General features: G+C 36.4%; 1 protein-coding gene across 8 annotated transcripts in view; it reads right to left on the bottom strand.

Annotated features, from left to right (window-relative positions):
* Positions 1-13,569, bottom strand: part of ephb2b (eph receptor B2b) — a 190,338-nt gene extending 176,769 nt beyond the window's left edge. For all 8 annotated transcript variants that reach the window (XM_042509373.2, XM_042509381.2, XM_088069277.1 and 5 more), the window contains exon 1: positions 13,420-13,569. In XM_042509373.2, the coding sequence (XP_042365307.1) occupies positions 13,420-13,471 (52 nt within the window). In that variant the 5' untranslated portion in view covers positions 13,472-13,569. The remainder of the gene's footprint in view (positions 1-13,419) is intronic.
* Positions 13,570-27,879: the final 14,310 nt, after the last annotated feature.

The raw sequence follows: 27,879 nt of genomic DNA, 5'->3' as shown, positions 1-27,879 counted from the left end.
ACAGCAATGTTTATTTTCTGCTCTGCACCCACCAATGATAAATGTATGAAGTTATTTAACTCTTATTTTTATGTCAAGGTCTGCAGTCTCCTGTTGCAGGGTTTCCAAGGTTCTGCGTCTGATTGAATGCAATCTTTAAATTAATCTATGAAAACACAGGATGAGCTCCCGCTTTCTAAAACCAGACAAGTCACAGCCAAAGGCCAAATCAGTTAATTGCCTTGTGTTAATTCCCTATTCTCTGAGCTAATGCAATTACGTGTGAATAGAAACCAACTATCACACTTTAGGACAAAAAGAAGTCATTTCCGTCCCTTCCCGTGCTTTCTAAATGTCATACCCTGTTTAATCTATTGAATTTATTCATGAAGCCTCTTAAATGGGAGATAGAAACTGTACCTCTCAGCTTCAGTTATCATGCCTGAGATAGCTCCAACATCTCTGTTTTTCCCCCCAAAATGAAAATTTTATCTCACAGCATGAAGAGGATTGCACATTCACATCATAAAATATGAAAGGGAGATGGTGTCTTTCAAAAAAAAGCAGGGTTGCACAATTAATAAAAAAAACAATATTTTGGAACCAATATGCATTTAAAATAAAATTGAAGATCTTTCTGTCAATATTTAGAACTTGGAATATAACATAATATGGAATATAACCTCCATTTAAACAAAACTTTGTATACACTGAAACTGTCAACATTTCATACAGCAAGTTCCCAGCAACTTTTTTTAATAAAGTTAAAATTTAAATCGAAAAATGAATAAATAAAAATAGCTCCCTGAGGTTTTACAAAGTAAAGGTTCCTCCCATGCTGACACTTTCTTTGCACTGTTTAATTAATTTATCTTATCAGGGATCATTAAAATAAAATTATGACAGATAATCGGCAAAATGCCAAACAATGGCCCCAATAATCTGCCAGGCCGATAATCTGTCAATCCCTACTTTACGTTCTATTTTTTATATTCAGTAGCATTTAAGTTAATCACTTTGATGTTCTAAACTAAGAGACGAAAAGAGACTTAAGGTTTTGTTTTGTTCGTTACAAGAGACTTAAGTTTAAGTCCAGTACTCTGATGTTTTATATAAGTCAAGCACGTTATGTTAATGGTGTCTATTTAAAGCTCTGTCTAGACAACAAGCATCTCAGACCTGTTTTTTTTTTCAATTGAGCATCTTAGAGTGCAATAAATGTTTTTGTGTAAAAAACAAAGAATCGTGAGAGAAGCGAGATCCGAAATCTTAGGGTGAAAAATCATGATTCAGATTTTGCCAAGAACCATGCAGCCCTATTAAAAAGTAGTTGGTCTGATGATGATGAAGTACAACAAAGCATATAAAAGCCAACATCAGGCTTATGGTAAGTATGTATACGCATAAGAAGATAATCCGTATAGGGAAGCTTGATCTATTTCTGTTATGGCTGCAGGACCTGCCTGCGCCACCAACACAAGACATCAGTCATCAGTCACAGAAGAGCAGAGCGTGCCTGCCCAGTGCACTAATCAGACAAAACATGTCTGCTTGCTGGCAGCACCTCAGCTCGGGTGTTCTCTCTGTCCGAGTGAAACCGATAGACGTGTTGGGGTCTGACAGCGGGAGACTGGGCTTTTTGTCTGATGTGTCTGCATGTTGGCGGAGCTGAGACACAGCTCGCCAGCCAGAGCCAGAGGGGGAAAAGAGGAAAGACAACAAATGTGTTAGTAGCTCGTCGTAGCGGGAGAAGATGATGCGTACCGCTCTGAGCACATAACTACCGGCAAAAACACAAAACGGTCAGTGCTGGTGCAGACTAAGAAGACGAGGGAATGGGGTGGGGGGGAGGGGGTCCTGCTGTTGATGTGGGCCATGGTGGACAGACGGTGTGGGTCAGAGAGAAAGAATGGAAGAGGGGGAGACGGAGATGGACAAAAAAACAAAAGGCAGATGTCACGTGGGGCTAGAGTCGCTGATAGATGTGATGTGTGGAGCGGAGCGGCGCACAGGCAGCGGTTCAGGTAGAAAAGGCTTCCCTTTGTGATGCAGATGACAACGCAATCAGCCCCGCTTTGTCTCCGCCGATGGGCTCTGCTCCCGGGGACATTGAGAGCCAGACACTAATCCGGTGGGTTTGTGTTCTCCGGGCACACTCATAAAGGCAGTGTCACAGTACCTGGGGTGTGTGTGGATGGGGGTCTCTGAAACGAGGTCTGACCTCTCTCAGGGTACACTCTCCCTCCTCCTCCTCCTCCTCCTCCTTCTGTCCCTCTCTCTCTCTCTCTGGCTGGCATCGCTGGGTTGATTATTATAAGCGCCATATTGCTAATGTGTATGACTCAACGTTCACATGAAGGATGTGACAGGAACAGGGGGTCACATTGATCAGTTCGTCTCTGCCTTTTGAGCAAACTCGTTCAACAGTCTTACTGCCTAGATAAAAACAGAAAATGTAAAGTGACAAAGCCATAGCGCTGATTCCACATAATGGGTGAGACTTGTGTCAAATAAAGAAGACTGCAACAAGACTTCAGACGACAAATTAGGCCTCAATGTTGCGAGGCCATTTTGATTGAGTGCTTACACGTTTCCTGTTATGAATAATATCTGGAAATACTTTTCACTGTCCCCTAATGATTTCCATTCCCAGTGGGTTGGGATGAATCAGGCTCTTCCTAATAAATATGACTTACCAAGAGACTGCGCATTGCCAATTAACATGTGCTAATTAAGATAGCAGGATATAAGAACATCCTTGATCTAGATTCCTGTGTGCAATATCAGAGAGGTTACATGGAGGTAAAGCAAGTTTCATCTTTAAGTATATATTTATCCAGACTACTCCCCTCTAGTCAGCAAGAAAACGCCACATGCAAATTTTATTCCATAGGGGTCAAAGCTGGCCCACTGGTCACGAAGACGAACATCAGTCTGCTGACTAGATTGGGAATTAGGGGTGGGAAATATAGCCCTAAAATATTATCATGATATTTAAGGGTATTTTTGCAAGAACAATAATTCTGATGACATGACAAAATACTGAAAATTATATATATATATATATATAATTAATTTTAAGAAAATACAATCATGACAAAGTAAGCGTTGAAGTTTTATGTCAGCATAAACATAACAGATTGCCTTTAAATATTCATTAAAAACTGAATGAAAATCATCTTTTTTTTTAGTTTGTAAACATAAATAGTTAGTGTGAAATATAAATAGTACAAAAAAATAAAATCAACCATAAACTGTCCCTCAGCCCTGACAATCAGACACCAGTGAATCCACACTACTGCAGTCACTCTCCTTTTTTTAACTCGACTCCTTCACCACATAGCCATTAAGCAATTTTGCTCTCAGCCATGCTTGTTCCTGCAGAACGTAACGGTACAATGTCATTTTGTCAAAACGTAAAAATATGTAAAAAGTTTTTATTATCATTATTATTAAAAATTATACTGGTATTATCACGAATGATATAATATGGCACAACCCTATTGGGAATATACATAACAAATACTTTCTGGTATAATGTGAAAAAGAAAAGAATAACCTGTGCTTAAATGTTGAGTTAAAATAATAGTGAGTGATATAGTGCTCCTATTGCTAACAGTTTAAAACTAGACGAAGATAAGATCAAACTAAATAGCCTTAGTCATACTCTTTCACTTTTTCACCACCCTGTTTTCCCAACTACATACTGAAACAATTATAGCCCTCAAATTAAACGGCACACCTATCCTTAAAGCCCTGCAAGAAAAATAAATCTCAAGACCCCTAATTCAGCTGATCCTCACTAAATAATACATTCAACATAATGCATCTTTTCACCATTCATAGCACACACTACCTCCAGTGTCATATAAAAACTTAATTTGAAATGTACAATTTTCTGAACAGAGATTGTGTTGTGTGATAAAGCCTCGTACAAAAGTTCCTCAATATGCATGCACTACATTTGGATCAGTTTTGCCGACATGAATAATAAAGACCTATGTATGATTTGTTTCTAGGGTTGGACTTGTATTATGAGAAACTTTTACTGGCTTCCTGCCACATAGATGGAAAAAATAAGCACCAGAAAAGTTTAGACAATCAAGGAAAGTATTTCAGAGTCAACTGGTTGTTTTTTTCTGGGAATAGTAATTCACTTCAAAAGTAAATGCCACCTTTTAGGCACTTAAAGAAGGATATATCAAATGCTTAGACTTAAGTTTCACTATCATTTAATCCACATGTGCTTTTGTTTGATATGATCAACCCTAATATTAAGTGAAAGCGGGGTTGGTTACAGCTTTTTATCTTGTGTGTTTAAGATCTGATGCGATAATAGATTAAGATATCCTGTCGGACTTCCTCCGCCAAGAGACACATGTATGTACTTGTGACAGATTTCCTCATTGTTGTGATCATATAATAATATCTCCGCTCATGCAAGTATGAATCACAGCTCTCAAGTTGTTTCTTTTCTGTTTTGGATAAACAGATATTTTAAAACTCTGAAAATCATTATTTCAGCTACACAAGGACCCTTTGTTTTAGAACAAATAAATTAAGCACTTTTTTAAAAAAAATCTCAGCACAGTGTGATTCATCTTCTTTCCAAGTTCTGTGCTTTTGTTTATCACATTTTCAATTGTTCTAAAATTATCCACTCGGGATATGCACATTGTAGCACACACTATTTATAAAGAAATACACAATACTTCAGAGAAAAATTATCATTATTAACTAAGAGAGGCTGTACTTTAAATCAAATCTTTTTAAAGTCTAAAATGCACCCTGGGAGTCTAATGCACCCTATATATACTTTTAAATGAACCCACTGTTTTCAGCTGATGTCATTCTCTGGAGAGAAACACTCGAAACACCTGTTGACTCCGAAAATATTTTCATTTTCTGATAGCATCAAGTAGCCATATCTGACCAGCTGGCCTCAGCAAACTAAACAGGCCTGATTACAGACCAAAGAGACAGAAGATTAAACACCTGTTCCTTCTTTAACAAAATATTAATACCAAAAGTGGGGAAAAAGTCACTCTTAATGCACTAAATCTACAGTAAATGAAATCTAGTGAAAGAGGGCGTGTGAAAACAAAGAGCACAGTGCACACTGCATACGGCCATATAGCAATATTAAGTGTTAAGCCACTAGGAGCAGTCTATGCAGTGTGATACAGCTGATTTTTTTTTTGGCTCAGCTTCTGAAGTTGTCGTTCAGTAGGCCATACTGTGTTTTTAAAAGTATAATGGTACTTCCCAATGTGGTAGTTAAATTCAGAACGTTGGTAAACTGATCCCTCTGCTCTTAACTCTGCGCTGGACTCATGGAAGTGAACATAAGCAAACTTGACTAAAATATGATACACAATCCGAGCATGGAGATCTGTGGGAATTATGCTGTAGCAGCAGCAACCAGAACCCAAGTCATGTGCTGCATTGTCTAAAAACATGCAGATTTTTCAGCGTGAAATGGGACATTGGAGTGCCACTCTATGTCAAACAGTTGTATTAACCCACATGTGATAAAACAAACTAGGTGTGTTACCCATGCCATCGATGTATGATAATACCTAGGTACTGGTCCTCAAGATGACACTTATTAAATCTAGAAAGGAACTGCTTGCCTGGTGCATAAAAAAAGGCACAAAGTTTCTAGCATCCAGGTTTACTTCCGTGGTATGCGTTCCACTAGCCACACCCAGGAGTTATTTCAAGCTCAAAGATTTTACAGTGTTAAGATGTAACAGAATTTTAAACTGCTTTTCTCATTTTGAGAAAAGTTTAACAAATATAACATTTCCATGGATTAAAAATTTAAAAGAGCAATATCTGACCTTGTTTGTAGTTCAACAGCTTTACAGACATCTCTTTTACAATCGTGGTTTATGTGGAAAATGCTTTTTGAGCCATGGGGGATTTTTTTTGTTTGTTTTTTTTTTGCTGCAAAATCATAAGTAGCCACTGGGAAAAACTGGACACAAACTGGTTTGGTCCACACATTTAAATCACAGATATGCTTCCCACACAGACGGTCACAGAGATATGATTTGATGCAGAGTCATAACAAGGAAATGTTCAGGTCTTTTATACTCTGCAGGTTTCTCCTCATGGCAAACTGTAGGTGTCAGTGTAAACTCATGTCTTTAGCGTAGTTTTACAATTTTCTCCAACCAGCTACATCTACATAGTTAGAAAATGTCAGATGTGCACAGACAGGATAAAAACTGCCAAACAGGACCCCTGTGAAGGGGCGAGTCTGATGGTGTGACATCACTTTGGCCGTGTGGACCCTCATGAATGCATCAAACATAAATAAAGCATGATCAATGGATGACATTTTTCTGAAGGCCTCTGTGGAAGTTAGCATTGCCCTGGTTCCTTCATCAAAAAGTCTATGGGATTTTTCCATTAGATTTTGGATTATGGTAGAAAATAAGCTCTATGGCAAACAAATCTTTATGATACTTACACGTTTGATAGCACACTAATCTGATAATCTTGTGTTCATCACAAATGAACACAACTTTTAGCATTTTTTAAGCGTAAATGCAAAATGCAAAATTGCTAAAGGTAAAAAGCTAGGCTAGCTAAGCTAGAACGAACTGCATCACGGTCGTATGACTCAACATCAGTACACAACAGTATTTACTGATGTTTTTTATGCTGTAGAACAAACAAGAAAATCTTCTTGTGTTAACCTTAGACCTTATTTTAGGCTAACCACAATCCTTTTAAAAAACCCTTGACCTCCAGACGAGGGAACCATGAGTTCTAAAATGCTAACTCATTTCGGGGTTTTAGGGCTCATTCCTAGGGCACTCTAGTACTACTCATAGGTTCTCATACCCCCATGGTTCCCTTTGTGTACTCAACATGTCATTATTTGCACCTTGCGTTGTTTTAGTGAAGTGTAATGATGTCAAGAATGAAGAGCAGCAGACTCTAAAAGTACCAACATGGCTCGTCAAAAGACTTTCCAAGGCCACACATGACATCCTGAATCCATCTGAATAATACTTTAATACCATTTTGAACCCACTATTAAATTTCTTAAACTTCAGTTCTTTTGTCAAACATGTTCCACAAGCTGAACTGCCATTATTTTAGCATCACCTCCGGAGGGCAAATATGTGTGGATTGGAACAAGGCAGGAGGGAATGACTGAGTTGGCTCGTGTCAGTGAACCGCAGTCAGAGTCAAACAGCTGAAAGCATGGAAACAGTGTCGAACAGTCCATCATGTCCTGAACTGAATCCTTAGTTTAACTGGCTGAACACGCTGCAGCCAGGAGCAACATACGCAACTGTTTTGCTAACAGAGCCAGCTGGGACAGAAACCTACAACACTGTAATCCCGCATCTGAAAGTTGTAACAAATCATCCATTTTTTCCTACTTGACTTTGAGATAATAAACTTCATATATAGTAGATTCTAACATACTGTAATTTCACTAAAGTCTGGTGCAGTGGTTTCCAACTGGTCCCAACAGTTTCTGGCTGTGATAAATTGTGTAATTTGGGGGATTTTTATTTTGGAAGTCATGTTGTCTTCAAAAATCACCCAAAAAAAATTAAAAGAAAAAAAAATCACCAAAACTTTTATGAGAAAAAGAAAATTATAAAAATGTTTTTAAGAAATCAAATAAAATAAATTATTGCCAGAAATTAAAATAATAATAATAATAATAATAATAATAATAATAATAATAAAACAAAATTATTAAAGAAATTAAAAAAGCCCCCTTTTTTGTTTTAATAAATCACACATTTGGTTACTTCATTTGGTTTTAATACAAGTGTTATTTAAAATTTATCAAATCTAATAGAATATGTGGTCATTTCTCTTATGTTTGGATCTTGAACTAATGACCTAAAGAGAAATGTGGACCCAGCGGCTAGCCCAGTTGGGAACTACTGGTGCAGTGCATACAGTGGCCATGTTAAAACAAAGCAGCTCAGCACTAGTGTCAGTAACCTTATGCAATGCAAAATTTTCTTAAGCAAAGCGGTGACACTTCTGCCTTAATCTCACCCTAAAGGTAGCCATAGATGTCTCTGAAATGTGACACCCCCCTTCAAGTGAAACAACTGGTACCAGCACTAATTGAAATTTTGCATGCAAAGTGACAATGCCTGGGCCCTCGGCAGCATGGATTAAGGCTTGAATAGAGACAGATTCTTTGTGAAAGCCTACTGTGGCGGTTGGCGTGCAGGCCAGCTCCCCGCATCTGCTCATTGGGTGGACTGAGAAAACACTGGATTGTATACGGTCGCTCATTTTACCTTTATCTAATCCCATTTTGGAGCCCGCCTCCGTCTGTCTTTTGTTACTCTTCCACATAACATAATGCTTCCATGTTACACTCACGTCTATTCCTTACAAAACAATTCCGGTTTAAAAAAAAAAAAAGCTATTTACATATGAAAGCATCTTTACCAAACTTGGCAGGAATTTCAAAACATTAAGAATCATGCTGTGCCTTGAATAGTCAAACTAGCTTATATTTTGTGAGAAAATTAATGCTGAAAGGGAGATGCAAAAATAAAATATGGGTACACTGTAAAATCTGACAAGCTGATCTTACTTACAATAATCTTGGAAACTGATAAGTAAATATAAGTTTGAACCTTAATCTATGTTTACTTTATATCAAAGCGTAAAGTTTACTTGAAATGTTGCTGTATTAACTTAAATTTGTTGCAAGTTAAAAAATGACAAATTAAATTACCTCAGCCATTCTAAGCGTTAGCAACTCTAGTAAGCCAAGTTAGTCTGACTTCTGCGAGTTCTGTTTTGTTGGCATATTTAAGACAATACATATACGATGACTAGTATGCAACCAGCAGAATACAGATATATATACCACATTAAACTTTGTTTACCGAAGTTGCTAAAACTTAGAAAGATTGATTTAATTCAACTTGTTATTTTTAAGTTGCAACAACTTCACAAAATTAAGTAAATTTAACTAAATTTGAAGTAAACTTAATAAGATAGAAAATTAACATATATTAATATCAATACTTTAATTTACTTACATTTTTCAAGGAAATCCGTTTCCTAGATATTTTTAAGTAAAATCAACTTGTCAGATTTTACAGTGTAATTTACTAAATTAAATCAAAACAAAAAAAATTTAAAACATCAACTTGTTCAGCGTTTGCCAACTTTAAACTGAGTGGGTTCCAGTGCTCAGCAGAGCGCTGAAGGAATGCAGTGCATATTGAAATGCAATCAAATCTGCTAGACATTTTTTAAAGACTCCATGCTGTGATCTCATTCTACCCCACTTCACCATCCTCTACTGTGGTTTCTGTCCCATTATGTTCCCTTAGAGAAAAACAGAAAAGAAATGCTGTATCAAAGTCATCTATCATCCCTTTGACCCAAACAACAACTTGCATACAAGTCTGGAGGAGGTTGTTATTGCATCATAGCAACACCAACCCTCCCAGAAAACTGTGTTTGCACAGCACAAACTGTAATACCACAATAGAAAGGGAAGGAGGAGGGGGCTGAAAAACCAAATGATCCGTCTAGTAAATTTCATCTCCTCCCAACAATGCAGGCTACTACAGTTTTATGGCCGGGGATGAATCCGAGAATATCCACTCAACAGAATTAGATGAGCGCCGTTGTTAGTGTGGCTGTCAGCTGAGCACTGATGACAATGAATGGGCAAACTAATGAAGGGATAAATCCACAGTGTGTTTTCATAGACATGTTTGACATAGCTAGGCTAATTTCCTTGGCAGTACTACCTCCATTAATTTTCGAAAAGAGCCTGTCTGTTCCTGTTAACTAAACCAATAAGAACTGGCATCAATGGCAGATTACATTAGCGCTGATCAACAATTTAGAGTTGTTTCACATTTGGTAGGGTAAATTAAATGCCTTTTGAAAAATGGCTGTATGCTACTGATGAATGGACTGCATTTATAGTTGCCCAATATATCAGCAGAGAGAGTAGAGTGAATAGAGATGATGCTGAGAAAAAACGTCACGGGCTAAATCCAAACATTAGCATTTCAAGGCCAGTTTACATTATTACAGACTCTACATCAGGGTTCCTGCAGCTTAAGGAAAGGTAGACTTAAGACTTTAGAAGTTTTTAATGCCGCTCCGAATGACGTTTAAGACCAACTTTCTTGTAACAAAAATTGAAGAGGGACAATATTATTTTTGCCCAAACTGTTTTTATTGTAAAACATGACTTTTGTTTTTCTTGTCCAGTGAAAAAGTTTGATAATATATGTCTCATGTTGAAAAAACAACCCGTTTTAGAGTGGAACACATGGAAGACAATTAACATATTATATAATTATAAAAGTATTTAGTATTTAGTTTAGCAACAGAAGTGGGAAATTTAAAAAAAAAATGTAAGAAAAAAATAAATGTTACCAAGTATTTTGAGATTTTACAATGCAGCGTCAGAAAAAAAACGTTCATAAAATCCTACTTTCCATGTCTGAGCATTTTTAAGACTTTTAAAAGATTAATTTAAGTCAATTTAATACCAGTTAAGGCCTTATTTCTATATTAATGAATTCAATGCCTTTTTAAGACTTTTTAAGGATCCGCAGCACCTGTTACATGGTGTGCACTGTTGACGCCATTCGCAAAATTAATACTTGGGACACAGATAGGATTTTCTTAAGTTTGGCCCCAGTTTTAATCCTCTAATCCTCTCCAGAACGGTCCCTGTGTGATTTATTGATTATTTCATGTGTTTGTTCTCAACTTCAACAAATGGGGAATTATGATTCCATTAGAAATACACTAAATTAATAAAGTAAATTAATGTACTGTCAAAATTTTCACCAAATCCTTCCCACAGTATATGTAATGCTTCGGTAATCAGCGATTTATGCAATGCGACGGTACAGTATGGTACATATTTAGCAGGTAACGTTCGCCAGTAAAAAAAAAACTGAATTAATGCAAAGATGTCACTCCCTATTAAAGAAAACAACAATAGAGGGAATGTAGTGTCCCGGCACTAAACGTGTCAAAACGATCCACTCGAGGCTTCTTTTCTGTTGCATGCTGGGATGTTGCTTTTTTTTCGGATTAGAGCTGCAGTGACCTCTTTTTCAACCCTTTATTTCTCATACGTAAGCCATCCTTGCAACTTCATTGGATGTTTGGCTAGGGTGATTCACAGGGTAAAATGGAGGGGGGGCTGTACTGGGTTGGCGACGTGACTAGCTGGTTTACGAACCAAAAAGTGAAACACCACAAGCCCGAAATATACTGAAACACGCACACTGTATATGTAGTGTAACTCTTAATATCAGCAGCACCTTCTTAATCGAGCAAGAGGTGCACCTCAACACACTGAAATAACTGTGAGGAACCAAGCCGATTGGTATTTGAAGCACTGCTTGCTCTCAGCTTACACATACGCCTCACAGTAGATTTTACATGTAGAAAAAAAGTAACTGTGGCCATGTTTGCGTAATAAAGAATGGGAAGTGGACACTGCGTAGTGTCAATCTGTTATTTTTGGCATTTTTCACATCCTGTGGTTCACTTGCTCTTAGACAGCACAGCAAAGATAAAATCAAAAAATAAATAACAGTTACAATAGCAATCAAGCGATCATGATACTAGTAATTAAAAGAAAACAAATCATATTGAACACTGTAGAGATGTACAGGATGACGATACTCAGTTATCTGTTATGAATTTTGTAGTACGTATTTTTTACTAAATATATTCTATTTAAATCTAAAATATATTCAGTGTGATATATTAATATTAAATATATTATTTAAAAAACAATAAACATGTGGGACATAACAGTATAATTTATCCAGTTTTAAAGGGAACACAGCAGATTTTTTTTTATTATGCTTACAAAAAAGATACGACGGAAAAACATACATTACATCAATACATATTTAATATTCTCTAATAAAAAATACAATTAATGGATTGTATGAAGCATATGTTGTACATTGTGATCTGTATTTGTCCAGCATGCTTTTAATGTGGAGACTGCATTGTACATGTGAAACTTATAAAATAATTCCTGGAACGGATGTATAGTGACCAAACTCGAAATAAATTTAAACGCTTTGTGTCAAATTTTAAAGCTAAGACACAATTTTAAAGCTGCCCATGTGAAAGGTAATGGAGGCCATCCAGATTGCTTTGTTAGGTCTTGGATAACTACATTGAAAGCATAAACAGCAGCAGTCAGGGCAAGTCTGCATAAATACGCATGACGTTTGTCAAAGTCTGTGCCAGTCCTTTATCCGACCTGACAGGTCCTTCGACCTTTGCTGTGCAAATCTAAGATGTTCTTGTGCACGTACAAATGATTTTACAGTAAACACGCAGCTAAACGTTCTTTCCCTGTTTTGCTTTTTGTTGTCGTTTTATCCCGTGGTTTCATTTAGTTGAGTTTCTACATAGTTTCTTGGCTCCACCTGCAATTATGAGGTTTAGTTAAAGTGACCAGAGGAAGAAGACATGTTTGTTTTCTGACAGCATCCTAAAAATAGCCTGAATAAATGTATGACTGGGGTGACACTTTCCATTCTTCACTGTGGCAAACGTCTGCTGTCATGTCATAGGGAAAACTGAGTGCACTTATGCAAAATTTACCTGCAAAATATATTCTGCAATAAAGACTGACACCACCTGAATTAAAAAGAGATGTCTCTTTTTTAATCTCAAAATGTTTTTTTTACAAAATTAAAGGGCAGATGTCAGAATTACAGTCCCTTTAAGTACTACGTGTGTTATTTGTTTGAACGTTGTAAAGGTAAGTATAGTAAGACCACTATACATTTAATTTTGAGCTCTATGGACACACACATTAAATACATATTATAGAGATTATTTTCACCATTCAACCTGTGTCATTGTGCTTTGAGCCACGCTGCCTGTTACTGCTTAGCCAATATTTGCGTACAAATGAAACAAACAGGGCCTTTTATTTAAGTTAAACTATGTCCATTTTCAGCATTTATATTTGCGTATTTAGTCACGGACACACTGAAAGGGGCTCAAGGAGACGTTTGTCTTTCACAAACTAGGACCAAACCGGGTGACACACCTCCACGGACACACGGGATGCAACATACGTGACAGAGATTTAACGTTTTCTAGCCTGTTTTAGCTAGCTTTCGCTAATTTTATCCCCTTAATTAACGCCATTAAAGCTCAACAGCATCCGTATACCTGCGGGGATGCGGGAGCATGTTTTTGTGTCCCACCATCATCCATTGCATGCTGTTTTGAGCTGACTCTAAGCACTATAAACGCCGTTTTAAAGCACAAAAAACAGAAATGAAAAGTGGTTAATTTTCCGTTTGCTTTCCGTGATTAAAACGAACCAACGTTCATTCACGCGCTTTGTCTCAAACTCAAAGCCGGCAAAAAGATGCGGCTTCAACCGCAAGGATGGAAACATTAGCTTACCTTCAACAGCTATTACGGCCGGTATGGTCCATAATATCCATAGAATATCCATTATTGGTCACTTATATCGCCCAGACATTCAAATAAAACACGTCCCGAAAGCCATTGACAGCCCAGGCAGAGAGGGGACAGGCGGTCCTTCACCTCCAATAGAGCGATCCCAGATAGCAGAGCAAACGAACTCAAATCTGAACCAAGTTTGGGCGAAACCAAAAAAACGACAGACAGAGGGGAGCACCGAAAAACACAGAAACACATCCACGCATTTTAGCGCTTTACTCGCGCAGTCAGTCTTCAAAAACAATAGAAACAACAACTTCAGATGTGTAATTAGTGATAGAGAGTTTAACATATTTGAATTATCGATGCAACCGCTCGGCAAAAGGGTCCTTCAACCCCTTCAAAGCCACTTCACTTCACCCCGCTGTCAATCATCGAGAGGAGGACAGTCCACACTGCCTTACCTAGCGATAATTAAGTGTTTGGGGACCATGTGGGGCATTTATAAAAGATGGAGCGACTTATTCTCACCGCCACACCGCTCCGAAAGGAAATACTGGTCGTTCTTTTGTCAGACAATTATTACACGTGTCTGCGGCGGTCACCGTGTGGTTCCTATTGGACTTTTAGTGCTGTAACAGGTGACGAACACGGGAGAACAATTAAAGTAAGTTGAACATCTTGTTTTGCATTGTTTACTTTTTTTAATTAGTTACTACGTCACAGTTATTCACTAAGCCTCGCACCACACCATGTTATGATTTGTTTTGATTTTTTTGTTTGTTTGTTTTCTGGGAAAATGGGTGCATAACTTTAAAAACAAAGACCGTTTGCAAATATTTATGTTTGTATTAGAATTGCATAGGGGAAACAGGGGAGGGTCGCAACATTTTTTTTGCATTTGTCACAGTTACTCAGAGATTGTTTAGTGTAGACCAACCAAATTGTTATACATTAAACTCACATCTGTTTGCAAATTACCCATACCACTTAAATATGATCACATAGGAAGAATTATTCACAATATTTATTTGAATAGAGAAAGACAAATGATGCAACTGACCCTAATTATTAGGACAGCTGCAAGTGGTAAAAATAAAGTAAATTCCATTAATTAACTGATAAATTAAAATTATTATAGTTCCCTGAATACTGTCCATTTTTTAATTTTTTTCAAAGGTGTTAGATTTTAATTTTTTAATTAATAAATTGATTAATGTGCCTATCAGAATAGATGTTTATATATATATATATATGTTCTATATTTTTATTCCATAGCATTGATTTAATTAATCAAAACCTCATTTATTTAGATGTTTAGCATGTAAAAACATCCACTCACATTTGTAACAGTGTATGCAGTTAATGTAATTGCATGTAGCTGTGTTGTTACAGATTTGAATTCAAGATTGACAAGAAGGCTATGACTGATGTGATATGTAAACTGGAATAATACATTTTCCTTATTTCTCAGCTGTGTGTATTTAAATAGCTGCTACAATGGGTAAAAAAAACAACGTAGTAAATATTAAATGGATTTCATAGCTTTAATACACTAATTCCTACGTAACTTTCTTCTCCAAGTTTCACAATAAGTCAGATTTAGAGTTTAAATGAAGCTTCCTGCTAGTAAAGAAAATACTAAGAGAGTGGAGACTGCAGACTGAAGGCCATTACTACAAACAATGGAGACTGTTCATGGTCATGGCACTCCACTCCTGCTGTAAAGTAGTGCAGCCTGATTAAATGGTGCATTCTGATATTAAAGTGAGGTCAGAAAAATATGAGGAAGAGTTACAATTCATTCTGTTATTGAATATAATAGTCAGTGTTGTGGCTGAGTTTGCATCCACTTACTTGAAAACAGTCACTGAGTAATTTAAAAGAATTGTTAGGTCAACTTCTTGACTTGGCAAGATACAATAAAAAGAAAAGTCTACGGGCTGTTGCTTAAGTGGTCCATTAAAGGCAAATATCTTAAAGGGATGTCTGTGCAATAACAAGAAGATGAATTGAAATTTAACTGTAATCAATAAGTAATGGCAGCATTGATTCTTCTTGCAGTAAACAATGCTGACATTTGCATATGTTAAACTGAATTTCATTCTAATTTGATGAGTCGAGCCGGAGGTGCATTAGAAATATATTCAGTTGATTTATTAAACGTCTTGGAGCTAAATGCAGATCAGCTAAGCAGCATTCATGCGTCACGAGGCAGGTGTCATGTGACTGAGCAGGCCTTGTTGTCAATTACCTGAACAGCAGTTATTTTCCAATAACAGAGCCAAACCTGGAGTGAAATGTAACTTCCTCCCGACTGAAAAACTTTCCTTCCTGTCCATGAATCATCATAAAATCATAATCGGTTGATGTGATGTTGGCTCAAAGTACGTTGAGGCATGTCACAATTAATCTTAGGAAATTATTTAAATTGAGCTGTGTTTGCACTAAGTTGATTTAAGTTGGCGCAACCAAGTCTGGCAGCCACATTTCTGGCAATAATTTTCAAACAATCAATAAAAATGCTATACGTTAAAAATAAATATGCATATTAGTAATCATAACACATTCAACTTTTATGCGTTTTTTCTGCTGTTTTAATGGGATTAGTCTTTTCCAAAATGGTCCAAGTTGTCAGTGATGGTTGGCACAAAACGACGTCTGAATTTATTGCGCATCTTGCAAAGCCATGGGCATATTTTTTGAATTTCCGAAGAGTGGTATGAAACCGATTTCCTGCTCCAGAAGCTGGTTGTAAAATTCCAGTTTCTTTAAAGAGTTATGATGGGTAAAGAATTAAACACAGGCTGGTTTTTATATGACAGGAACGGAGACAGATGCAATTGGGACACACTGAAGCAGCTGCAGAAAATAACAGATATGCTTTGTTTGAAATACAAAGATACCCGGAGAGAAAGCAGGGTAAAAATTTCCAGTGTACACAAAAATGTCATAGCTTTTTTATATAAAGAAAGTGATGAACATCGAGGGGCAAACGATAAAAGCTGGCTTTCAGATGTGCTCCTGCATGATTTACAATACACAAGAAACATGCCCAGTGAGAGATGCCTCCTGGATATAAAGTATGGAGTCACTAAAGCTGGACGAGAAAGTCCAGAGTAAATTATTTGTCATCAAACATGCCTTTCTTATTACGTGCCGCAGCGCTGTAGCTTAGCAGCAGGACTCTCATGGGTTAAACCAGCCAGGCTGATTTATTTGACTCCACCGAGTTCGACTGTATTGATTCCAGGTCACTTGACTGGCTGACTTCAGATCGTGTTCAGGTGACTACAACACAGATGGAACAAAACGGCGAGGCACTGAGAGAGCAGCTTTCTGCCCCCCTCCTTCACCGTAATGAGTTCCATACAAGCTCAATATTGACTTGAGCCAGAAGAGAAGTGAAAGATGTCGAAGAAATGATATTAATACTGCCCACAGAGATCTTTCTGCCACGCTATGTTAGAATGGCTGCACAGTAATAAAATATTTGTAATGCAAAGCAGAGATGTCTGAATGTGGCATAAATCCTCTCGTGTTCCTCTGCGACTTTGTAATCCAACATAAGCACTGTACCTATAACCTCCCCTCAAAAACAGCACTGCTTTACAGTAACACTGGCCTCAGCAGTCTACAGTTAGCACAAAACATACCTCAAAATACATTTTAAAAAAATTACCAGTTAAATTACACTCTAATAATGAACATACGGTGCAATAAGGAGGAATAGATTTAAGCTCAGACATTAAAAAAAAAAGTAGTCCACTATTATTATCACTGAATACACAGTGTTAGCAGTATTTTAGGGAAAGCTACATAGCAGCAGAAATTCAGAGCATTGTGTTTGTTTGGAATTATATAGCATGTTAGCGTCTTTAAAAATGCCAAATCAGCATTGTTATTTTTTTGTGTTTATGTAATAACAAAAATAAAAATGATAGCAAATGATAATTACATGAAACGCTGATATTATGTGTCACAGAGTAATGTTTTCGCTTTCCACTTTCTATGGATTTTGCATATTTTCCCTTTGCATGTCAAGCATTAATTCAATACCACTACTGTAATTATTTTATCACTCTATAACCACTGATGATATTACTTACATTATACATTTACAATTAATTTATCACAACATATGTACATTTTGGCTTGAAATATTCAGACACATTAACTTATACATTTAGATTTTTTTTTACTATAAAATGTACTATGTTACTTTAGATAGTATTAATAATGTTAATACTATTATTAAGAGTAATGCGGTGTAATTTAATAACATTTCATGTAGTCCATTTTATATGACAAAAATATTATTATATTTAAGAATGAAATGTATAATTATCATGGCTTTTAGTTTCTTTCATTTGTGTTTTTGTTAATTATAATTATATATTTTTTTATAAATCCCTAAAACTTGCGAAGGCAATTTTTATTCATTTAGCAATGTTTAAGTTAATTTGATTTGACTGAAATTATTTTGAAAGTCCATTCATAATCCAGCCTTATTAGTGAATATAAACTATACAGTAATTTGACACTGAATACATGAACATTATAATGTATACGGATGAAGCTATTGATAGATTAACATAAAGCTGTTCAGACAAAGACACGCAATAAATGGTGTTTTGTTAATTTAATGATTAGTGTAATTCAGTCATAGTCAAATATTCAATAAAGTAGTTTAAATGGGGGATTAAAATGTAAATGTAAATATTTTATATAAAATTAAAGACTTTTAGAAAGAACCAACAGCACGGAAAAATAAAGTATTGAACTGTTTTGGTCAGTATAGAGAGATAGTGGATTTTCTTTTCAAAGCCGTGTTTTGTGTCATTGCATCAACACTGCCACCCAGAGTTTAAAAGCCGTACATTCAAAGTATTCTTAGTTTTTGAATACACAGGCAACCTCTCTAAAAAGATTATTAAGAGTAAGGTCATCTCTTCTTTAATCTCAATAAATGCCAGGAAATATTAGTTTGTTGCAAATGAAAAAAAACTATTATTTATCCACAGAAATTAAACGAAATGATGAAATGAAAATAGTTGGTGGTTAGTCTTAAAACAAGAATAAGGGTGTATTTCTTTAATTACAAAATAAATAACGAAATAAACAGAAATGAACGAGTAATGACTAATACATTCTGAATAACATTTAAAATACAATGGGAGTGGTCTATGGGAATAACATATTCAAACTTTACACAAAGGAAACAAAAAGTAGCTGATGAATAAGTTCAACATACAGTAATATTAAGGGTTTTTTTACTCACATTTAAGTGAACATTACTGATTTTGCTGTGTTGTCATGTGAGCTTTTCCAACAATTATTCACCTAAAAGGATTTAAACTTCGAATTAAAGTAAAATAAAGACCACTAAACCCATTATCTTAAGTTAAACACGTGCTCTTATTCGTCAGCCAGGATGAAATGAAGTCGACGGAGGTGAGAATGAGTTCCTGCAGTTCATAAGCTATTCTTATCCTTCAGAATATTTAGCTTGAATTTAAGCCCATTCAAAACGGCCACTCCGGGCTGGAATCGATTTCACCTTGAGCCTGAGAGGGCTTACGGTGAAGTATTGCACCCAGTCGGCATGTGCGGCTGGATAAAGAGCAAGGAAATAAAACGGCCTGCTTTCCATAAAAGTTGGTGTGTGATCCCTGACCCGGTGCTGAGAGAGAGTACTGACTCCTCTAATCTACAGAGACCCTTTGCATGAGGATTAACCTCAGCTGAGACCAGGTTTTCACAGGGAGGCCGAGTCGAGTCGGCTGGATTGAACTCTGACAAGCAGAGGAACCAAACCTAACTCGTAAAATCTAGGTTTTTATTTGTCTTAGTCGAAGAGGCAAACTTTGTCGTTATCTACTTTGCTTAATTAAACGGCACAGAGGACACAAAGGCAGCTGTTTTGAAAAGAAAATATTTATGCAATTAAGCTGAAAAAAAAAAAAAGATCACTGCTTATCTTTCATGAATACTGCACCCCACTCCACCCACCACCTTCCCAGCGTATTGGTTTACCCCTGCCAAAAATTTAATTCAATCCCACTAAGTTGCTCCAGCTTTAATTAAATAGACCAAAAGCCTTGGCAGGATTTAATTTACTTTCTTGTTAAGTGAACTTTACAGACACTGCAGAACTTTCACTAGTGTACTGAGAGGGGACACTCGCACAGAAGTCACGTCTTTATAATTAAATCACACAATTTCCACGCGCTAACTTGTGTTTTCCGTGACAAATGAGGTGAAGACAGGAATCAGTGTCTTCTTCAGCGGCTTTAAAGAGAAATATGTCTGTGCGGCGCACGCCTGTCGGAGGGCAGACAACACTTTTTATCATCATAATAAATCTAAGCACTATTGCCATAAAACAGAGGCCTCGTAAAAAGTGATTCAGCTGACAGTCATGGAGGAATGAATGCCTTGATAAAATGGCAGTCATCAATCACAGCTTCGGTTTCGAACGCTAACATCCCGTCTAAGCTCTCTACTAATTGATATGAACCGTTTACATAAATCAGCCGGCTGTGTGTTGATGCTACGTGCTGTTGTCGCCACAGTTTGCTTTTTCAGAGCCCGCACACACTGAGCGGGGCGTGTGTTTGAGTCGTTCTCCTGTGATGCAGAGAGTTTTCTTGTTAGAACAGAAACAGACTTTGGTTATGAAATGTTACAAGTACTTTTCGTGTATGGGTTCACTTATATCTTCACTGTTGGGAGCTTGCATTGCTTTGGGCGCCGTTCAAAAATGGCAGAATTATTGTTGAAGATAGGCACAGAGTTTCAACGCTTTTTGAAATGATCCTCAGCAGTTTTTTATCTCTAGAAGGAGTTTTCGACAGATCTGAGCGGATAAATAAACTGCTTTCTCTTAGTGAGGAAATGTCAAGTATTGAACTGGAACCAAGAAAAAAAAACTGCAGTTACAGGATGGAATAGGGAGTTTTCCTCAAATGAAAAGGCTCATTGCCAAAATTAAATGTAATGCTTCATCAGTGTTTGGTAGGCCTATAAATCCCCCTGCCACTCTCAGAAGTGTACGCTTGTACACAATAATTTGAAGTTTTTTAATTATTTCTGCTGGCTAGAAGGCCTCTTTCCCCAACACTGTCTCAGTCAGTACGTTTACACACTGATATTTCACTATTATTCCAAATATGACGATATTGCTGGCTGAGAATGAGGCCAACATGGTGCCATCCTGAACATGTGCACACGTGTACTGTGGCTTCAACGGGCTCGAGGGAAAACTTATTTTTTAACAAAATATTTTTTTAAAGTTAAATAATACATTGCTACTTTCTCAGAAAATATATCCAAAAAAAAGAAAAGTCACAGTTTGGCACAGTCTGACAACAAACATAAATTATAAATCACAGCGACGTGCTTCTACGTAGAGGTGTCTCAAGAAAATAAAACAGTACAATTAAATATAAAAACTTCAAACGAAATCAATATTTGTTTTGGTTGAATTTACTGTAAAGTCAGTTCTGCACCAACATTATGTTAATCCTAAATAGGTCATTACAGGAACCTATAGACTCGAATCAAAATTAGAAATTTTTGTTGCAGGCTATCTCTTTTTTTTTGTTGCATTTTGTATGCATGCCAAAACAAAACAAAAAATATATTATTGTTCATAAGTAGAAACCCACTTGCTTCTAAGTATTTTTGAAGACTTGAATATCAACTTTTTTTTTTTGTTTGTGCAAATTTTATAGCGCAAACCTTTTTAAAAAGTTGGTTGAAAATGGAGGCAGTGTTCATATGGACAAACAATTTGGCACCTGGTGGAAAACTCTGAAAAATCCTTGCGACAGTCACTTGACTTTTCCATATTTTGACACTATAAATTACATGTCCGGGCACGTTAATCAAAGAATTCATGGTTGCATGTATGCAGGAATATTAAACTTTATTAGCAATGGAAACAGTTTGGTTGGAATAGTCTTTTTTTGGAATAAGGGTAAAAACATACTATTTTGTACATATTAATGTAGTTGATGAAGGCAGTTGAAAAGTTACATTAAAACTTTTTATTAGAAAATGAAAGGAAAGCTGGACATAGATTATAAAATATGGATACTTTATGTAAGCTTCAATAGCCTTGAATAACAGTAAACCATAACTGTAAATGTACATGCAGTGAATCCTTGGTGTTTGCGGATAGACTTACATTTGGAGTGACCCAGACCAGGTATTGCTTTTGGATTGTCACCATCTTTTGCAAAAATGTATTTATATTCAAGTACTTTTTTTTCCTTTTTGTCATTGTAACCCTAGCAGTGTTTTCTTTGTCTCATATGTCTTGCTCTGTCTGTCATGAGAGTATCGGTCATACATATAATAAGCGCAGACATAGCGCTGACTCTCTCTCAGCGGGGGAGAGTCTGGGAGAAGGCGATGCCCTCTCAGTGACCCGGCTGCCCCACCACTGTCAGAGAGATCACTTTAGAGAATCCAGGGCAGGGTGGCAGCCTACTGTACTGCACTGTGTGGCGTCTCTTGTACCAATTTTTATATAAAATAAAAAACATAATATAAAAATTAAAAAAAAATTAAATTATAAGTTTTGTGTCATACAACTATATACTAAGCCAGCATGCACTAGCAAGACACAATAAGTTAATATAAGGTAGGTCGAGGGGGCTGTGTGTGCATGTACATTTTCAATACAACAATACAAAAAAAGAAGGAAGAAAATCAACTTGAACTTCTTTCAAAATCAAATCTTTAGTATTCAAAATTCATAAATCACTAGTAAAAGTACTTAAAATACTGGACTAAGTCTGAATAGACATGAAATAGATATTTTTTAAATGCATAAGAATTAAATAAATAATTATATTGTCTATCCTGCCTTCTTTTTCAGACTTTTCAGAAAAAATGACGCAACTATTCAGCAACAGCTATTCAGATATTATAGCATTCCAGGTCAATGTCAAAACATTTCAAGGTAAACAGCATAGTATGAAGGAAAACTGGACTCATTCTCTGCTTCTCTCAGATCCCAGCGCTCACACATCTTATTTCTTCCTGAATATATCTGAACCTCACCGGAGACAAAGAGTTCCCAACTGAGTCACTGAAGATATTTAGTTTTTAGATAAACAAAATGTAACACATGATTAAAGAAATACCTCACCCACAAAATGACATTTTGTGTATCAGTGTTTGTCACGCAATGTTAACCTTGAATTTGTGAAAAAAAACATTTTTCTTAAATACCTTCACAGAAAACAGCAAATATATTGATATATTGATTGATTGAGGATCATGTTTGACAACATCTAAACATGTGTCTAAACAACATCTGTTATCAAAACATCTGCACAAGTCCTGCAGTATAATTTAAGCCTCTTTTATTCAATATAATTTTAATATTATTTATTAGCACGAAAGATTTGATAAAAAAAAGGTGAAGAAACCCGAAGGGGTTTCTATTAAAAACCTCCTCTCTAGTAAAAAACAGTAATTCTCTCCTTAACATGACAATATAATAAACAATCAAGTAGTTATGATAATCCTAAATGAAGCAGACACATGACACATCAGCATAGCTAATACATTAACTAAAGCACAGGTGTTTTTACATGCTAGACTTAAATGCAAACAATGATGTTTTAATAAAGTGAGTACTGGTGTTCCACAGTAATGGTGTCAAAACATACTGTCCGACAGCTGTGCTGTAATAGGGAAGATGAATGTCCTCTGCTTGTCTTTTTGGATATGAATGAATATCACAGTTCATTAAAGTGAAGTTATGAAATACATTTGGCAAACTGTGCTTTTGAAACATACATTTATACGTAAAAGAAATAGTTTGATAAATAAATATTGATGTTGAAAATGGACAGCAGATTTAATTTCTTGAACAGAGGAGCCGACGATTCACAGCGACTTGACGCAGTTGCCAATTGGTCAAATATCTTTTGGACTAACAGAATTTTTTGCAGGGAAGATGGATACGTACTGGCCCAGACAATATTACAGTAAGATATGCATGCATACATCTGTCCAGTCATATGCTCAATACTTCCCAAACACATACATTTTCGCCAAAAAACATGGATATTGCTGTCTTTAAGACAGCATAGATAAGCTCTACTTTCAGTTTAAAGCAGTAAAGTTTCAGTGAAAATGCCTGTGTTTGGGAAATTTTGAGCTTACAACTGGATAAATGAGACTTTTATTATACTGCACAAGTTGTGTAAGAGTTAAAATACATGTTTTGCAATAGTTTTGCAGCTGTTACAATCAATCAGTCAGTAAGTCTGTATGTTTGCTGTTTTCTGTGGAGGCATGCAAGAAAAAAAGTTGTCTTTACCAATTCAAGGGTACACCGCATGACTATTTGATTTTTATTTTGGTGATTTGTGGTTGAAATACTACCTTTAACATTACAGTAGGGTAATATGCTCTGTGTGGTGTGAAATGTCTCAATTTGGGGGGTCTTCACTGGCAACAATTACCTTATTTTTATTTATTACTCTTCTTTTTTTCTTACTTTGGTGATGTAATGCTCAGACCTGCAACATATGGGCTTGTGTTAAGCATTAGCGTAATTCGATAAAAGATTTTGTCATTAAAATATTTATAAATAAATTATCTCATGTTTTATTAAACACAGCTCATCTCCTGACAGCAGCATAGCGTAGCAGTACAAAATACGCTTTGGGCACTGCAGAGAGCCAAATCTGTCCCTATAAATTAAACTCACGTTAAATACAGGGAATACTGGAATTTTTGAATATTGTAAATAAATTACTCCATCATGTCTCAAATCTGTCTTCACTCAAGGAAAGCCAGAATACAGTGTGTGGTGCTCCTCCTGATCTTTTTTTCTCTCCTCTCTCCATCCAGACTGTCCGCCATCACAGAGCAACAGATGGAGGTGCACGACAGGATATTACCACTAAGAGGATTCCTCTTTCTTTGCCTGTCACTTCGGACTTTTTTTGTGGGGACAGACTCTTTCATCGTGACCCAGCTCGACTGGCTTACTGGAACTGGTGTCGAGTTGTTGGTTAAGCCCTCTGAAACCCACCACTACCCATGTTGACCTGCTTGGCAAACAGAAATCCCCGATCGAGTCCGCTGTGAATATCATTAAAATGAGTAACCAGGTGGGATTAGAAAGTGGTCGTAGCATCTTGAGTGTCTGAACTCTGACCTTTCAGTCAGAACTCTGAGGTAGGTGCCAGCTCTCTGTGTGTCGATGGCCCAGTGTCAAGTTTACTGGCCCGTCGATAACTACAGTAATACCCAAAAACAGGCACTGTGTGCCTCCCACTGACAGGTCACTGGTTCATATGCACTGATTAAATGGTGATAAATTAGTGTTATAAAACTATATTCTGTAAACATACTGAGTAACATCCAAAGAAGTCTGTGATATAGACATAAATCAACGGTAATAATTCTGTGAGCAGTTAGCTAACATAATTACAATTTTTGTATTTAGAGATGAGAGGTGTTTTGTAGTCATGGATATGAACACCATCACCAACCCAATCAAAAATTTGCATGGCATTATTTTGAGGATACTTGAAAGTATGCATTTCAGCAGCAGTCTCATTTAAGGGTCTACAGATTAGCGGCCTGCCCAATTATTGGGGCTGATATTTGGCATTTTGCTGATTATCTGTATTGGCGTTTTATTTTAATGATCCCCGATAAAATTAATTAATTAAAAAGTGCAAAAAAAGTGACAGCATGGGAGTAACATTTACTTTGTAAAACCTCAGGAAGCTATTTTTATTTATTAATATTTTAAGTTAAATTCCACTTGACTTCATAACAAAGTTGCTGGGAACTTGCTGAATTTGATTTAAAGTTGGTTTAAAGTTTCAGCTTTGATTAAACAATTGCTAAAGGCATTTAAAAAAGCTTTGTGTCTGAGTTTTTTAGATTCCAAATTCTAAATATTGATGGAAAAATTTTCATTCTATTCTAAATGCATATCAGTTCCAAATATCAGTTATCAGTCTCATTAACTACTAATAATCAATATTGGTATCAGCCCTGAGAAACCAATATCGGTCGACCGCTTCTATCATTATCATGTGGTTAGATTAAGGCAAAAAAAAACACTTGGTTATGATAAAGTAAAAGATAATTTTTCGGTTTAAAATGCCTAATTTTGCAGGCACTATCCCTGCTGAAAAAGCAGCAATGTCTGCACACTGTTTATTGCGGCAGGAAACACAGAGATGCGTCCGTAAAAACATCAGCTTTAAGTGGCCTTTTCTACACTGGAAAATCAGCAATAGGTAAATACAAAACACCCACAGCTGGGGCAAAAAGCAGCTGGAAATACAGCAATTTCTTGTTTAATCACAGCCAGTTTTGTTGTTTGTTGGTCTTAAACATTAGTCTGCAGCTTGGCAGGCATCTCACATACGCTTTACCATCCCCTCTGCATCCTGATGATCAGCTCATATACAAAGTCCCTTTAGAAACGTTGATATGACAAGTATGAAATGTGCTAATGTAACATAATTATGGTTTGTAAGTACAATGCCACATTTTCCTCTGGCAACTTCATCATCACACTAGGGCTGAGCAATATATCACTATCATATTTATGTTTTGATATGAGACTGACTATCACAATATAAGTGTTGTCTTGTTGTTAAGTGTTAAGTGTTGTTTTAACTGCTGCAGAAAAGTTTGAGCAGAGAAGAGTGAAATTAGCACCTGCCGCCACCCAACAAATGCAGGCAAATTGTTTGCAGTAGTGTGTAAAAGTAAAGAGAAAAGGCACAACAGAAAAACACATTGTAGCAACTATTTAAATGCAAAGCTACTGACAAAGAAGCTTATTTGTTGAGTTTCACTGAATGCTAAAAACACGAGCTATACAGGCTGTGAAGGCTGTGTGGCACACTCAGTTACATCATTCTTTACATTTAATTATGTCTAAATGATCTAAATGCTATTCTTTTATTTCAAAAATAGATTTTAAAAGTGTCAGATAAACTTTCTCAGATAAAGACAAAAAAGTACTTGCCTGCTATGCTGGCAAATAGTCAAGTAAGTTAAATTCAGACCCTGCATGTGAGGGAGGAAATAAATCAGCTCTGTAGTGATAATGTGATACAAACTTCACTATTATGAAAATGTATTCCTTTAAAAGCGTCTGAATGTGTAGTATTCAGCTTTAGTAGTTGTATGTATGAAGGGAAAAGATTTGACCAGTTTGGACTTGCTTTTTAATCAGACCACTGAAGACGTCCTCCGTCCTTGGAAATACAAGATAGAAAGCAAAAACTGTTCAGGAACTTGATTCCTTCTATAAACCTTATTGTGCCGAAACATTTCAGAGAAGTGCCGCTTTCCTCAGGGAGCACAAAGCATGCTGACTCTTTTAGTATTTTTGAGCACTGCCTGAAAGAGGAGCTTTTTCTCCTCTCTCTCTCTCTCTCTCTCACACACAGACACACACACAAACACACACACACACACACACACACACACACACACACACACACACACACACACACACACACACACACACACAGGTGAAACTGTTCGACGTTGCCTGGCCACAGTATAAAGATTGTACAGTGTTTGGTTCATTTATGTTTTGTGTGGAAGGGGGCCGCTCTCCAAAAAGCTTTGGCACAGCATACTAAATTTTACTGAAAGACTCAAGTTGCTGTCCTTCATGTTTTTTACCTTCTGTATTATCTTTAAAAGGCTGTTTTCCTGCTGTAGCTGCATTGTGGTGATAGTCTTTTAAGCAGCACAGTTATATGAAACGTATTTTTATGTTTTTTTAATGTTACTACTTTTAAACGGCGCAGTGTTTTTCTGCCATGTGTGTTTTATAATGAGACATCCATCATATTGCTTAGTTACAGTATACAGTACTGTGCAAAGGTCTTCGGCCATCATAGATTTGCTGTTTTTGCAAAGTTGTAATAAGGATATATAATATATATTTATTTCTCAGTCTCTTGATTAAGATACAAAGAATATAGACAACATGTACAATACATTAAAACACAGTTTTAAGTCGCAACAAAGCGGCTTTTTCAGACTGAAATCAATATTTATTGTGAAACATGGAATCATACAACCATAACGAAAGGAAGCTCAAACAATCAATATTGAGCTTTGGACATGTCTTGAATACAAGCTGGTGTAAATACAGCAGAAGATTAGTATCATAAATCTCATATTGTCTGCCCAAGAGAGTTCAAGACATGTTGACTGGAAATAAAGGTCACACTAAATACAAATTTAGCCCACTGAAGGTGAAATATTTCCATTTTAATACTGTGCACATATTTGCTGTATGTTCTGGATATATTTAAGTAAATAGACTACTGAGAAATAAATATGTATGATCATTATAACCTTGTTAAAATAACAAAGTTTAGGGTGGCCTAAGACTTCTGCACAGTCCTGTACATGTACCAGTTGCCGCTTGCTTTGAAC

The sequence above is a fragment of the Plectropomus leopardus genome, chromosome 2 (assembly GCF_026936395.1).
Source record: "Plectropomus leopardus strain MGB_pleo_1.0 chromosome 2, ASM2693639v1, whole genome shotgun sequence".
In the NCBI taxonomy this organism is placed as follows: domain Eukaryota; kingdom Metazoa; phylum Chordata; class Actinopteri; order Perciformes; family Serranidae; genus Plectropomus; species Plectropomus leopardus.
Note: the sequence above shows the minus strand (reverse complement) of the source record. Positions and strands in the feature narration are given on the sequence as shown.